Source organism: Oncorhynchus mykiss, chromosome 2, assembly GCF_013265735.2.
Source record: "Oncorhynchus mykiss isolate Arlee chromosome 2, USDA_OmykA_1.1, whole genome shotgun sequence".
Classification (NCBI taxonomy): Eukaryota; Metazoa; Chordata; class Actinopteri; order Salmoniformes; family Salmonidae; genus Oncorhynchus; species Oncorhynchus mykiss.
The window spans coordinates 88542462-88558168 of record NC_048566.1 but is presented as its reverse complement, the minus strand read 5'-3'; the positions used below and the strand labels follow the sequence as shown (position 1 = coordinate 88558168).

At 45.0% G+C, this 15707-nt stretch overlaps 1 protein-coding gene across 6 annotated transcripts in view; it reads right to left on the bottom strand.

The window, feature by feature from the left end:
* Window positions 1–15707, bottom strand: part of LOC110499041 (neuron navigator 2) — a 168429-nt gene that overhangs the window by 8897 nt on the left and 143825 nt on the right. For 3 of the 6 annotated variants that reach the window (XM_036958477.1, XM_036958479.1, XM_036958482.1), the window contains 8 exons: window positions 15402–15707; window positions 13863–14276; window positions 12497–12657; window positions 12008–12187; window positions 8281–8333; window positions 7151–7174; window positions 5255–5329; window positions 86–169 (listed from right to left, as the gene is read on the bottom strand). The exon at window positions 15402–15707 is cut by the window's right edge and continues 340 nt beyond it. In XM_036958477.1, coding sequence (XP_036814372.1) covers window positions 86–169; window positions 5255–5329; window positions 7151–7174; window positions 8281–8333; window positions 12008–12187; window positions 12497–12657; window positions 13863–14276; window positions 15402–15707 — 1297 coding nt within the window. The remainder of the gene's footprint in view (window positions 1–85; window positions 170–5254; window positions 5330–7150; window positions 7175–8280; window positions 8334–12007; window positions 12188–12496; window positions 12658–13862; window positions 14277–15401) is intronic. The other 3 variants (XM_036958478.1, XM_036958480.1, XM_036958481.1) reach the window with 2 other exon arrangements.

Sequence of the window (15707 nt, the reverse complement as noted above, 5' to 3'; positions counted from 1 at the left end):
ATAAAACAACACAATTAGCTCCACCATCCATCCAAGGAAGGACGGACATATTTGTAAGGAAACAGACCACAGCCCCAGTCCATACCTTCTGCTCAGCCGTGGTGGTAAGTCCCTGGAGTCGGATGGTCATGTTCCCCAAGCTCTGCTCAAATGCTGCTACCAGGTGAGCCTGAAGACATACACACAACAGTTCACATTTAGTGATCCATGTATGAGGAAAGTAAGCAAATTGACCTGCTGACAATGTCATTTGTAATCCCATCTCAAGGCTGTGAAAAGGGCAACAAACTGCCACTTTCGGAAAAGGTCTTGCTCATAAGAACACACCCATGTACTTTTCATGACATGCATACACAGAGCCAAAACAAAACATACACAGGTGATAATGGCTTCTATGACATGGTGTACCGAGTATTTTGAGTAAGAATGACAGGTCAGAACATGTTGGAAATGGATCAATGCTGATGTAAAGGGTGATGGGGCAGGCTCTCTGACGGCTAGCTAGCTACAGTAGCTGTCTGGGAAGGGTTCCATGTTTTAGCAGCCTGGTAGAGATCAACATGAGGCCAACACAAGTCTTAACACACTCTAGCTAGCTCTCAGCTGCCTTAGTGAAACCAGAGACCTGCTATCTTCTCACAGTCACAGATGAGCACATGGGGGACAAAGGAAAAATAGTAATACAGTTAGGATGTCTTCATCTCATATGCAGAGTAAAAATAATCACCAGTATATGTTACATTTTGTAGAGATACAAGTATGGTAGAAACATGTTGCTAAAATTCATCCTCGTTATCAAATTACACAGTTGGAAATGTGATGAAGATGTACAAAGAGATTGTAGACTCGCTCAGTCTGTTTGGCTATAATAAACATCCAAAGAAACCAACTCAAATGCATGAAATCAATGGACGGCTTGTGTTTTAGAACATTACCCACCGCAGGTGTTTAGATTCCAAAAGGTTGGTTTCAGATATGACACATTATTTTATGCATTGATGTTGTTGACACGCTTTACAAATGAAACAAATCTGAGCAATTGATTTACATTCCACTGAAAAACCAAAGCATTATCAACTTTTGAAATCAAACATGAAATCAAATATGAAGTTCCTGGTGTTAGATAACTAACAGCTTTCCAGCCAAAACAAAAGCAGAACATCAAGATAAAGGCAACAGAGACGAGTGTGTCCTCTGATAAAACATATCTAGGACAGACACACTGAACTCTAACCTCAAGTTACAGCCCACAACGTAGCCATATTATTCCCTATACTGCTAGCCAGAGGTGCCAGTCAGATCCCACCTCAGTGAGGCCCTGCTGTGTGTTGCTGTCCCCCTGGTGGTGCCTCAGCATGGGCTGCAGCTGGCATCTGGCCCTCTCTCTGGCTGCCTCCTTCCCCAGGGACGGGTAGTGGTTCAGGGAATACCACGCCACCGGGCTGCCGGCCCTGGGACTTCTCGCTGACATGGTTAAAGCTCCTCAGCTCAAGGTGATCCAGCCTTTGATAAAGTATGAGTCCAATAGCAGACAGACGCTGACGACTGATAGCTTCTGATCATCACACAGAGGTATGAGTAAACACGTCCTGATTCCTATCACAGCCCAGAGCCCGTTCTCCACGGAACATAAGCTGAAGGCAGAAGAGAATGCGGGGAACAGATCTGGAGGGCTTCCATCAGACAGAGGCGCTGGTGTTGGGGCATGTGGCTGGCTGACTACTCCACTATCAAGCTGCACAGATTAGCTCCAGGAGTATAGACGGGTTGGTTGTTAAGCAACAAAACTGACGTGTGTGCAACTATGGGGCAAAACAGACAGGGTTGGCTTAGATTGTTGACAACATGTAAACTACAGTACGTTCGGAAAGTACACAGACCCCTGGACTTTTCCCACATTTTGTTACATTACAGCCTTATTCTGAAATGGATTAAATCGTTCCCCCCCCTCAATTTACACACAATATCCTATAATGACAAAGCAAAAACAGGTTTTTAGAAGTTTTTGCAACAAAAAAAACTGGAAATATCACATGTACATAAGTATTCAGACCATTTGCTCAGTACTTCATTGAAGCACCATTGGCAGCAATTACAGCCTCGAGTCTTCTTGGGTATTATGCTACAAGCTTTGCACACCGGTATTTGGGGAGTTTCTCCCATTCTTTTCTGTAGATCGCCTCAAGCTCCGCAAGGTTGGATGGGGAGTGTTGCTGCCCAGATATTTTCAGGTCTCTGGCTGGGCCACTCAAGGATATTCAGAGACATGTCCTGAAGCCACTCCTGCGTTGTCTTGGCTGGGTGATTAGGGCCGTTGTCTTGTCGGAAGGTGAACCTTCGCCCCAGTCTGAGGTCCTGAGCAGGTTTTCATCAAGGATCTCTGTACTTTGCTCCGTTCATCTTTCCCTCGATCCTGACTAGTCTCCCAGTCCCTGCCGCTGAAAAATATCCCCACAGCATGATACTGCCACCACCATGCTTCACCTTAGGGATGGTGCCAGGTTTCCTCCAGACGTGACGCTTAGCATTCAGGCTAAATAGTTCAATCTTGGTTTCATCAGACTAGAGAATCTTGTTTCTCATGGTCTGGGAGTCCTTTAGGTGCCTTCTGGCAAACTGCAGGTGGGCTGTCATGTGCCTATTACTGAGGAGTGGCGTCCGTCTGGCCACTCTACCATAAAGGCCTGATTGGTGGAGTGCTGCAGAGATGATTGTCCTTCTGGAAGGTTCTCCCATCTCCACAGAGGAACTCTGGAGCTCTGTCAGAGTGACCATTGGGTTCTTGGTCACCTCCCTGTCCAAGGCCCTTCTTCCTTGATTGCTCAGTTTGGCCGGGCAGCCAGCTCTAGGAAGAGTCTAGGTGGTTCCAAACTTCTTCCATTTAAGAAAGATGGAGGCCATTGTGTTCTTGGGGACCTTCAATGCTGCAGACATTTTTTGTTACCCTTCCCCAGATCTGTGCCTCGACACAATCCTATCTTGGAGCTCTACGGACAATTTCTTCGACCTCATGGCTTAGTTTTTGCTCTGATATGCATGGTCAACTGTGGGACCTTATATAGACAGGTGTGAGCCTTTCCAAATCATGCCTAATCAATTGAATTTACCACAGGTGGACTCCAATCAATTTGTAGAAACATCTCAAGGATGATTAATGGAAACAGGATGCACCTGAGCTCAATTGCGAGTCTCATAGCAAAGGGTCTGAATACTTACGTAAATAAGGTATTTTTATTTGCAAAAATGTCTAAAAACCTGTTTTCACTTTGTCATTATGGGGTATTGTGTGTAGATTGATAAAAAAAATACATATTTAATCAATTTTTGAATAAGGCTGTAACGTAACAAAATGTGGAAAAAGTGAAGTGGACTGAATACTTTCTGAATGCATTGTATATTTAATCTCCAAATGTTTATTGAAAACATTGTTAGAGTTGTTGGTTAGCTAGCTTGCACATTTTTTGACATATTTTTTGACATACTAGCATGACATCACTCAAAACACCTCAAAACAAGACATGGTATGGATAAGAAGATAAAAGCTATCTGACCGTTCATAATTAAACAGTGCACACCTTTCGGCTACATCAATGCATTTTTGTGACGTTGTCAGCCAAACCGTCTATTCTCGGTAAGTCAGCCAGTCAGTCATGCAGCCAGTCAGTCAGTCAGTCAGGTCCTAGTGCAGGTCTGTCTCGTAGGGCCGTTAGGGTCAGGGCATACTCTAGCAGCCTAACACGAGTGCTCTTACATGGGGCTACAGCCTTCCTACTCCACACCAAGCCTCCACAGCTGCAGGAACCTCCAACCTGCTTTGTTGTGAAATCTCTGTTGTGAGATCACATGACCAGCGTGGATGCGGGCCAGAGGATGCACCATTTCATTAGGTCGTTACTGCTGGGCCATTGTGTTTGTTTGCATTCAGAGAGCAGATAGAGAAGATATGGGGTTAAATGCTTCCCAGACCATTCCACAGTGTCATGTTCAATGCTTCACCTCTCAGACCATTCCACAGTGTCATGTTCAATGCTTTCCCTCTCAGACCATTCCACAGTGTCATGTTCAATGCTTCCCCTCTCAGACCATTCCACAGTGTAATGTTCAATGCTTCACCTCTCAGACCATTCCACAGTGTCATGTTCAATGCTTCACCTCTCAGACCATTCCACAGTGTCATGTTCAACGCTTCCCAGACCATTCCACAGTGTCATGTTCAATGCTTCCCCTCTCAGACATTCCAGTGTCATGTTCAATGCTTCCCCTCTCAGACCATTCCACAGTGTAATGTTCAATGCTTCCCCTCTCAGACCATTCCACAGTGTCATGTTCAATGCTTCCCCTCTCAGACCATTCCACAGTGTCATGTTCAGTGCTTCCCCTCTCAGACCATTCCAGTGTCATGTTCAATGCTTGCCCTCTCAGACCATTCCACAGTGTCATGTTCAATGCTTCCCCTCTCAGACCATTCCACAGTGTCATGTTCAATGCTTCCCCTCTCAGACCATTCCACAGTGTCATGTTCAATGCTTCACCTCTCAGACCATTCCACAGTGTCATGTTCAATGCTTCCCAGACCATTCCACAGTGTCATGTTCAATGCTTCACCTCTCAGACCATTCCACAGTGTCATGTTCAATGCTTCCCCACTCAGACCATTCCACAGTGTCATGTTCAATGCTTCCCCTCTCAGACCATTCCACAGTGTCATGTTCAATGCTTCCCCTCTCAGACCATTCCACAGTGTCATGTTCAGTGCTTCCCCTCTCAGACCATTCCAGTGTCATGTTCAATGCTTCCCCTCTCAGACCATTCCACAGTGTCATGTTCAATGCTTGCCCTCTCAGACCATTCCACAGTGTCATGTTCAATGCTTGCACTCTCAGACCATTCCACAGTGTCATGTTAAATGCTTCCCCTCACAAACCATTCCACAGTGTCATGTTCAATGCTTCCCCTCTCAGACCATTCCAGTGTCATGTTCAATGCTTGCCCTCTCAGACCATTCCACAGTGTCATGTTCAATGCTTCCCCTCTCAGACCATTCCACAGTGTCATGTTCAATGCTTGCCCTCTCAGACCATTCCAGTGTCATGTTCAATGGTTGCCCTCTCAGACCATTCCACAGTAATATGCAACATTAACACAAATTAGTTCCATTGAGCACAACCAAGACATTACATACAGTTTCTACCAGCATAGCATAACAATGAGAACCACAGTGCAAAGCATAGTAACCCTTTGCCATCGTACTTACATTAGCACTCATTTGAGTGGTCAGAGCAGACACCTTCTCTTGGGAGGCGTCCAATTCTCTCCGCAGCTTACGAATCTGAGAACAGAAAAACAAGATCATGCTTATCTACAGGAAATACGATACATACCATATATGATACAGTAGTATGTATTCCATTGAATATAACAGAGTATTTTGAGTAAGAATGATAGGGATTTGGTTGTTCCTGAGGGGCAGCTGGGTCAGTCGGAAAAAGTTCAGCTGCTAAAAAACAGTCTTTGTATTACTCAAATAACTTCAGGGCTCATAAATGGTTATACTGCTATGGGGGACCCCAAACCCTCAAAACTTCAGGGCTCATAAATGGTTATACTGCTATGGGGGACCCCAAACCCTCAAAACTTCAGGGCTCATAAATGGTTATACTGCTATGGGGGACCCCAAACCCTCCAGAATAAAAAGTCAATCAGATAGCATATGATAGCAAAATGTGTAGAATTGCAGGAAATTAGCTTTAAAACAGCAACATTTCATCTCAGCCTCATGGCAAAATGTATAGAATAGCAAAACTGTACATTTTTCTCTCTGCGCAATGTGTAGAATAGCAACTGTACATTTTTCTCTCTGCGCCATGGCAAAATGTGTAGAATAGCAACTGTACATTTTTCTCTCTGCACCATGGCAAAATGTGTAGAATAGCAACTGTACATTTTTCTCTCTGCGCCATGGCAAAATGTGTAGAATAGCAACTGTACATTTTTCTCTCTGCACCATGGCAAAATGTGTTGAAATGCTGGGCCTCCCAGGTGGCGCAGTGGTCTAGGGTTTTTGCATCACAGTGCTAGCTGTGCCACCAGAGACCCTGGGTTCGCGCCCAGGCTCTGTCGCAGCCGGCCGCGACTGGGAGGTCCGTGGGGCGACGCACAATTGGCCTATTGGCCTAGCGCCGTCCGGGTTAGGGAGGGTTTGGCTGGTAGGGATATCCTTGTCTCATCGCGCACCAGCAACTCCTGTGGCGGGCCGGGTGCCAGGTGCACGGTGTTTCCTCCGACACATGGCTTGGCTGGCTTCCGGGTTGGATGCATGCTGTATTAAGGAGTGCTGCTTGGTTGGGTTGTGTTTCGGAGGACACATGACTTTCGACCTTCGTCTCTCCGTACGGGAGTTGTAGCGATGAGACAAGATAGTCACTAATAATAATTGGATACCACGAAATTGGGGAGAAAAAGGGGGTAAAATAAAATAAAAAATAAGTGTTGAAATGCAGTAAGTAAAAAAAAAATGATATTGGGGGGTGGTGGGCCCCCATAGGCCCCAAATGCAGTAGTCCGGCCCTCGTAATGAGGTCACAGGTATGATGTAATATGTTACAAATCACAAATCAGCCTTTTGTGATTTCTAACATATTACACCATACCTGTGACCTCATTACGAGGGCCGGATTACTGCATTTGGTGACTGACCTATGGGGGCCCACAAAGCCCCAATATCATTTTTTTTTTTTTTTACTTACTGCATTTCAACACTTTTTTAAATATATTTGTTAATTTTAATCCCCTTTTTCTCCCCAATTTTGTAGTATCCGATTATTAGTGAATCAATGGTGTCACATTGTGTCACGACTTCCACCCAAGGTGGCTCCTCTCCCTGGGCGGCGCTCGGCGGTCATCGTCAGCGGTCTACCAGCTGCCACCGATCCTTTTTCCTTTTCATTTGGTTTTGTCTGTCTTATCGTTCACCTATGTCCCAATTTGGTTAATTAGTGGGGTATTTTAATCTCGCCCTACCCTCTTGGTTTTGTGCGGGATTGTTTGGGATTGTTTGGGCTACATTCGCTCTCTCCTGCGCCTGACTCCACCCCCACCTCTCCTTGGGGAGAACCTGACACATTGTGAAAGTACACAAAGTTGTTCTTACCTCTGACTGAGCTTTCTCCTCAGGCTATGGAAATAGAAGAGGAGCAAAGAGAAGGAAACAAATAGGGTTTAGCATGTCAGAGTGTGCATGGGATAAGACGACATGACAAACAATCTGAACATATTCATTTTCCATCTAAGGCTACAGTGAATCCCTAGGGGCACAGTTAACTCGCAATGCAATTCAACAGTCAATTCAGACATAACCTTATGCCTAACCCTACACTATCTAGAACCTAAAAGGTTTTTTGGCTATCCCCATAGGATAACCCTTTGAAGAATATTTTTTGGTTCCCGGTAGATCCCTTTAGAGAACCCAAAATAGTTCTACCTGGAACCAAAAAGGTTTCTTCTATGGGGACAGCCAAATAACCCTTTTTTGTAAGAGTGTAACCTTACATTTAGACCAAAAATGGAGCTGATTTGTACTTTGTGGCTGGGGAACCTGACTTTGTGGCTGGGGAATCTGACTTTGTGGCTGGGGAATCTGACTTTGTGGCTGGGGAACCTGACTTAATGGCTGGGGAATCTGACTTTGTGGCTGGGGAACCTGACTTAATGGCTGGGGAATCTGACTTAGTGGCTGGGGAATCTGACTTTGTGGCTGGGGAATCTGACTTTGTGGCTGGGGAATCTGACTTTGTGGCTGGGGAACCTGACTTTGTGGCTGGGGAACCTGACTTAATGGCTGGGGAATCTGACTTAGTGGCTGGGGAATCTGACTTTGTGGCTGGGGAACCTGACTTAATGGCTGGGGAATCTGACTTAGTGGCTGGGGAATCTGACTTTGTGGCTGGGGAATCTGACTTTGTGGCTGGGGAACCTGACTTAATGGCTGGGGAACCTGACTTAATGGCTGGGGAATCTGACTTTGTGGCTGGGGAATCTGACTTTGTGGCTGGGGAATCTGACTTTGTGGCTGGGGAATCTGACTTTGTGGCTGGGGAATCTGACTTTGTGGCTGGGGAATCTGACCCTAGTCCTAAACTAAAAAGTATGCTCAATGAAGAATTAAAATAACTTTTTAGCCCAGGACTAGGCTTAATCTGTGTCTGGGAAACCAGCCCTTAGCATATCCATGTGTTTGGATAGTCAGTGGAGTGCATAGACAGACAGCGAAGTGGCGCTCACCGTGGAGTAGACAGACGAAGTGCTGGACACCAGAGACACAGAGGAGGCGTGGACTGGAGAGAAACAAAAACACAACATTCAACTCATTCATCTGCCGACATCATTCATGGCACACTGGGCACAGATGTCAATTACACGTTGGTTCCACATCATTTCATTGAAATGATTCAACCAGTGGTGGGTGTATGATCCACGTAAGCAGGGATTAATCTCAACCTGAAGACTGGAAACAGGAACATGCATGAACAGGTCTGCATGACTGAACGTTTACAACAGAGGTGCTGTACTAGTGTGTGTGTGTGTGTGTGTGTGTGTGTGTGTGTGTGTGTGTGTGGCGCTGTTAATGTAACTAGTTTACTTTGTAGTCTACACTTTAATTGTGCTGATATGGTTGAAACACACACAGCAGCACCAGTCTGGCTAACTCTACAGTTCCCATGTCCAAACTCAACTGTATGATACGTTCACACTTCACCAGCAGTCATTAGCCTATACACCCCAGTCCAATGCTCTAACCACTAGGCTACCTGCCGCCCCATTTCCCTATAACGCACGGTATATGAGCATGGTAGAATTCAATGGCTATGGTTCATTCTTACATGTTCTATGTTTGAGCTGATTTTGAAAGCAAAGGTCGAATTGAAAACATTATTGGCATTGTTCAATTTGATTTCCATAATAGAAAGTTAGGACTGATGGTTTGGTTAGCTAACTAGCAAGTCTGTTTGGTTACCAAGGCAACTACTCTAGCTATCTAGTAAACCTAAACAGATTTCTACCTGCAAATGAACACAGTCCTTCGTTAATTTCCACAGAACGCATAGGCCCTTGTTGATTATCCCTTACATATTCTCTAGTGAGTACTGTCAATGCCATAACATTAACACAGCCTCTCTCTCGTCATTCATCATCATTTAATGGAACCACAATATCCCTGCAGGACTAAAACGACGGCAACGGGATGTGCCAAACTTAACTAAATGCTTATCTGCTTATGAAGCCTTTGTACAAACAAGCCACAGTTATCCAGAGCCCTGAGTGTGTTCTCCAGACTGATTCAAGTGTCACAGAGTTCATTGACGTGTGTGGATGGATCATTTTTATTTTACTTTAATTTAACTAGGCAAGTGGGTTAAGAACAAATTCTTATTTACAATGACAGCCTACACCGGTCAAACATGGGCCAATTGTGCACTGCCCTATGGGACTCCCAATCACAGCCTGGATTTGAACCAGGGTGTCTGTAGTAACATCTCAAGCACTAAGCCATAAAGCGCTGCGCCACTCGGGAACCCTAGATGGTAGGGAATGAGACACTAGTTTCCACAAGAAATTCCATCATTTGGCATTTTGTTTTCATTGGTGGAAAACACTGTCTCAAGCGCCACTACAGAATCTCCCGTAATTGTTTAATAGGATTGATATCTGGTGACTGAGACGGCAACGGCATATCGTGAAATATCAGCAAGTTGAGCAGTTTGTCACCGGAGCTTCTGCTTCTTCTTCTAGCCATGGTAGCCAAAATAATAGGCAACTGGGCCTGCCCAGCATTTGTATACCTGACCCAAAGCATGGTGGTATTTTGGTATTTTATTAGGATCCCCATTAGCTGTTGCAAAAGCAGCAGCTACTCTTCCTGGGGTCCACACAAAACATGAAACATAATACAGAATGACATAATACAGAACATCAATAGACAGGAACAGCTCAAAGACAGAACTACATACATTTTTAAAAAGGCATACACACAAACTATCTACGTCAATTAAGGGAGAGGCTTTGTGCTGTGAGGTGTTGCTTTATCTGTTTTTTGAAATAAGGTTTGCTGTTTATTTCAGCAATATGAGATGGAAGGAAGTTCCATGCAATAATGTCTCTATATAATCCCGTACGTTTTCTTGAATTTGTTCTGGATTTGGGGACTATGAAAAGACCCCTTGTTGCATTTCTGATGGGATAACCGAGCTGTGTGTAAGTTGACCAGGCAAACAATTTGGGATTTTCAACACATTAATGTTTCTTATATATGTAGAGCTGGTAATGAATGGTGGGATGTGAATTCCACACTTGTGTGGAAGCACCTGCTTTCAATATACTTTGTATCCCTCATTAATCAAGTGTTTCCATTATTTTGGCAGTTACCTATATTATTCTTTGAAATGACCATTGAACTGCAGTACATATCCCAGATTACACCTTTACATGCTAGGAAGTTGGATTCATTTTTCAAGTTGGGAATGGATGCTTGTCTTTTCTGAAACATATATTTAGGAGTCCTGAAAGAAGGTAGAGTACATCAACATGTACTGTGATTAGAGCAGATATTTCCCCAGGTTTACTCTATCACTTGTGATCTAAAAGTACAAAAGTAGGCACTGGGGTGCCATCAAACACAACCCTGTGCCCTGCTCCTGTCTGGAAAGAGAGCGGGTCTGTAGAGCTGGTGTTGAGTCAGATGTCAATCTGCGATGGGAGAGGAGATATTTATCAGCCTTTCTCTTCCTTCTCCTCCTAACCTTGGCCTACATGCCACAACACCACAGCTCAACATGACTCTGAGACTTGCCCTTGGACACGAACAAATCAACAGCCAACACCAGCCAATAAATTGACATCATACAGGGATCAGTTAAAGAGAGAGCCTCAGGACAAGCAATAAACCACAAGAGCACCAAGCCATTCAGCCAAAGAAGTGTAGTCAATCATCAAACCTCAGTCTATGTACGTACATCGAACAAACTGCTTCTTTGTGTGTCCCAATTCAACTGTTAACGTGTGGAAAGACTGATATAATAAAGGTAATGAAATACTTCACTAGTGATTTAAATGGTTGGTTGAACAAGCGTGTGGATTCAATAAACATTCATTTTGTAAATAAAAAAAAGTATATCTTTCAATAGTTCCCTGTTAAAAAGGCTTTAAAAAAAAACTCTTAGTTAACAACAATCTGCAAGCATGGCTCGATTTTTTAAAGGAATTCTAATCCATTCAGAAGTGAAATGGAAGTTCACACATGCATGTGGTGTCACGACTTCCACCGAAGTTGTTCCCTCTCCTTGTTCGGGCGGCGTTCGGCGGTCAACGTCACCGGCTTTCTAGCTGCCACCGATCCATGTTTCATTTTTCCTTTTGTTTTGTCTGTTTACACACCTGGTTCCCATCTCATAATTATGTTCCTTATTTAACCCTCTGGTTTCCCTTTCTGTTTTGTGCGTGATTGTCTTTTGTGTGTTGGAGTTCTATCCGGTTTTGTCCTTGTTTTGTAACAGGAGTTTTGTTCCGTTCTTGGATAGAGTAAATACTTTTTGTTTTTTTATGTTTTTTTACTCTTACCTGTGTCCTGCACCTGACTCCTTCGCTATCTGCTAGATAGACTCTTACCTGTGTCCTGCGCCTGACTCCTTCGCTATCTGCTAGATAGATGACTTCCACTCCACATGTCAGAGTCTAACAAAGAAATAAATGTACCTGCATTTCGAGAGCTTGGGACGATAAGGTTCTTTCTGCAAAAAGATGATTCTTGGTTTGAATGGTGTCAGTGATTTTTTTTTATCTTGTATTATTTTGAATTTAACAACATGAATTGGAGTTTTCAGAGTACTATATAGTTAGAGAACATTGAACAGAACACGGCTATGCAGATATAACCTTATAGTCCCAAGCTCTCAATTTCTCTGAGGCTCTGTGTGATAGCAGATAGACGGAGGGGTATGTCAGTCTGTCTTACCCTCCTCCAGGCCTTCTCTGAAGGACCCAGAGCTGGTCATGGTGCGACTCTTCTCCTCTAGAGACATGGACGAGTTCCTCAGACGGGGGTCACTGTATGGGTCATACGAACCATCCTGATTGGCCAGGACGCTGCGGAGGTTTGCCAGGTTGATCTGTGCCGCCGTGGTAGGGCTGCCTGCTGGGACACAACCGTCACATAACAAAGGTCAAAGAATATCTTAAAAACAGACATGGACAGAGGGCATTGATCAGATATGTTTGCCGTTTGTATCTTACTCTTCACTCATAGTGGAAAGTAAGAGTGAAATACAACATAACAGATATAATCACTACTACTTTTCCTTACACTATCGGAGAAGTCTCTTGAGAGAGACAAAACATTAAGCCAGCATGTACACAATATTTAGTCCATTGTACAGTGATGACTATCACTGCTCCTATAGTGTTAATCAAAGTGATGAGTAGGGAGGGTTGAGGCTACACCTACCAAGCTGGGAGAAGTTGAAGCGGGCTCCGGAGGGCGAGGTGAGGCTGGAGGTGGGGTAGAAGGGTGAGCTGGCGGCAGACTCCTGAAGACCTCCTGCAGAGTGGGAACGCAGCCAATCCCGGTGGTCGTCATGACTACGTAGCTGGGGCAGGTGGCCGTACCTGCAGAGAGATGACAGGAGATGCTGAAAATCCAACCTCACATCCACATCTTTGTGTGAATGCTGCAAGTCACAATCTGCACAGATAATGATAATAACCTAGGCTGTTGGTGGACAGGGAGGCACATGGGTAACATCAAGGCTGTGTGATAACGTGCAGGGTGTACAGTCACAACATGGTCTACAAATCACAGAGCATGGGATCATGCATCATATATTGTATGATACAGGTGGAAGTTGTACGTCAATGTACGTTCATGAAAACAATACTTAATACCACCCCCCCAAAAACATTGTACAAAAATAAATACTTATATTTATTTTTTTATGCATGTATTTTTTTCCTGAGTAAACTGCTCAAGGAAATGGTGGCTTACAGAGATGTGTTTTGGGAGTTCAGCCCTTGTTTGAGTAAAGCAACGGGTGTAATATACATCTAATCACAGCCCAAAAACCTAAACATAGGGGCAATTCATGTTTGGTGGAGGTAGGTGTGTGGCCATTCTGAACATGTAGACAAAACATAGAGACAGGACACAGCTACAGATAACAGCTACCTATAGAAGCTTCACAGCTGTGGTGTGATCTTTCTTAGTTCCTCACACTTTGATATACATCTCAAGATTATGTTTCAGACTCCAGCCCTGTCCTTCCCAGTGTAGCCAGCAGAGGGCATTATACATGCTGTGAAAGAGATGGAGGCAGCGATAACATCCAACAGTCACTTCACTTCACAAACACAGGACACTACACACAGGCAGCTGTTTCACCATCAAGCAAGCCTAACTCCATATAGACACATTTACCTGTCCTGTTTCCGGGGTAAAGTGTTTCGGCTGGGACTACCCAAGGGAGAGGAGAGAGGGCTAAGGCTAGGGGGAAGGGAGGGGGTTAGTGGTTAGTGGTTAGGGGGTAAGGATAAACAACAGATAGAGGAGGAGCACAGATAGAATGGGGAAACAGAGAGATCAACAGTCAAGATAGAATCCATGCTTTCATTACACCAACAACTAGGAGTCAGTCTCCTATCATCTCTTATATCATCAATATGGCCACTCAAACTCTACTGTTAGAAAGTGACTAAACCCTCATGAACACAACAGATCGAAGGTTGAGATACAAAGGGAAGAAAAGAGAGGAGAGCATGTAGCCGACATTAAAACACATAGCCACACCTGGCAGCTCCTAAACCAAACCCACTCCTACCTGTCTGAGAAGCCAGTTTTGATGCCGTTGTTCCTGACGCAGGCTGGCAGTGTGTCGTGACCAGGGCCGTGGTGTCCGTGGCCTCCGCTGCCCAGAGACAGGTCGATGGACTCGCTGCTGGTGGCAAGGCTGCTGAGGGAGGGGTAGCCGGGGCTCAGAGTGTCCCTGCTCAGGGTGCTGTTCCAGGCCAGGCTGTGGGAGGGGGTGGACAGGGCCGAACTGGGACTGGAGGCCAGGGGGGAGAGGGAGTGTGCCTCCACACCCAGACGACCTCCACCCCCATACAGAGGGCTACTGCCCCCGCTACTGGCTGAGGGGGAGTCCAGAGCGCTGCCCTGCTGGCCAGTGGAGTTGTTCATGTTTTCTGCGGTGGTGACTGGGGCATGCTGCTTGCCCTGCTTGCCTCCGAACAGTCTGGACGGCACAGGAAGGAAGCAGAGGAGAAGAGTGAGAGGAGAGTAAAATGGTACATGGGTATAAGCAGGGAATTGTTGAAGTAATCTTTGATTAAAATACTCCTTAATGCAAAGATAAGCAAAACAAATGTATATTATAACGTTGCCACGACAACACAATCCCTACTTCATGGTATAATCACATCATCAGAAGACAAATATATCCATCTCTCTGATTCGCTGGTCTGGTTTGGCTGTCCATGTGAGCAGCTATCATACATCTTCGACATTTTTATCAACAGGTAATTTACATTAAAACAGGATGTAAAGTATGTCCTACAGACGCCATATTAGCTTAGACAACATTAAATAATCAAGGGTTAAATGAGAAGGGAGACTGTCAGACCACTGAGGGGAAACAGATGCTACATTTTCTCATTACCTCATCAGGCAATTAGTTAAGTCCAAGCAGCATTATCAGATAAAGCAACACCAGCCAACCCAGCACTGGGTTTGAGCTAGAGAAAACACTGGACCCTCAGACTGGGCCCTGTCACCCTGCTTTTAATGACCACTGATAGGCCATTATATCAAGAGAGGCCAAGTGATAAGCCAAGCCTTTTAAATCACTCATGATTCATGGGCAGACTCCAAAAAAACATCATGAAACCCTGATAAGCCAAGAGCTCTCAGTTTTATTTAATGTTACTACAACGCTGATATGATTATTATACCAACTAAAATCAGTTTGCACTGTGCCTGAATATGTCACATACCCATTGGGCACAAACATCAGTTCATGTCTAGTTTTGATTTACATTTGACTGAGTTGTCAACTATTGTGAATGTAACGTGAAATCAACAAAAAATGTCATGTCATTGGATTTATTTTAAAAGTTACATCGATTTTTTTTGACAAATTCAATGAGTTTTCCACGTTGATTCAACGCCATCATATAGCTTTTTGGGTTTGAAATGACGTGGAAACAACATTGATTCAACCAGTTTTGCCCAGTGGGAATCATAAGCAGGCCGGTGTGGTAGTGCTTTCAGGGCTAGTGGAAGGAGCTCTCAGACTCATCCAGTGTTAGTGTGAGACAGCGCCTGATGACTGGGGCTAGGGTTATGGAGGTGGTGGGCTGACCTGCGCATGGTAGGGGAGGAGACGTCTGGGTACTTTCCCCCTGGTTGCCTGGCTCCCGGGGCTGTGGGACTGGCTTCAGAGGACACCCCCTTCTCCCGGTCTGTCTGGTTGGATCCAGAGCCAGGAAGGGGGGTGCCACCAGCGCTGGGTTTGGGGACTTGGCTGCGGCTTTTGGGGCCATGGAGCGTGTTGGACTTGCTGCTGAGATTGGAGTCGATGCTGGTGCTGGATGAGCGGCTTGTGCTGCGTCCTCCACCAGAGGCTCTGCTGGGCCGGGGGAGGCTGCGGTACTGCAGGGTGGAGTGT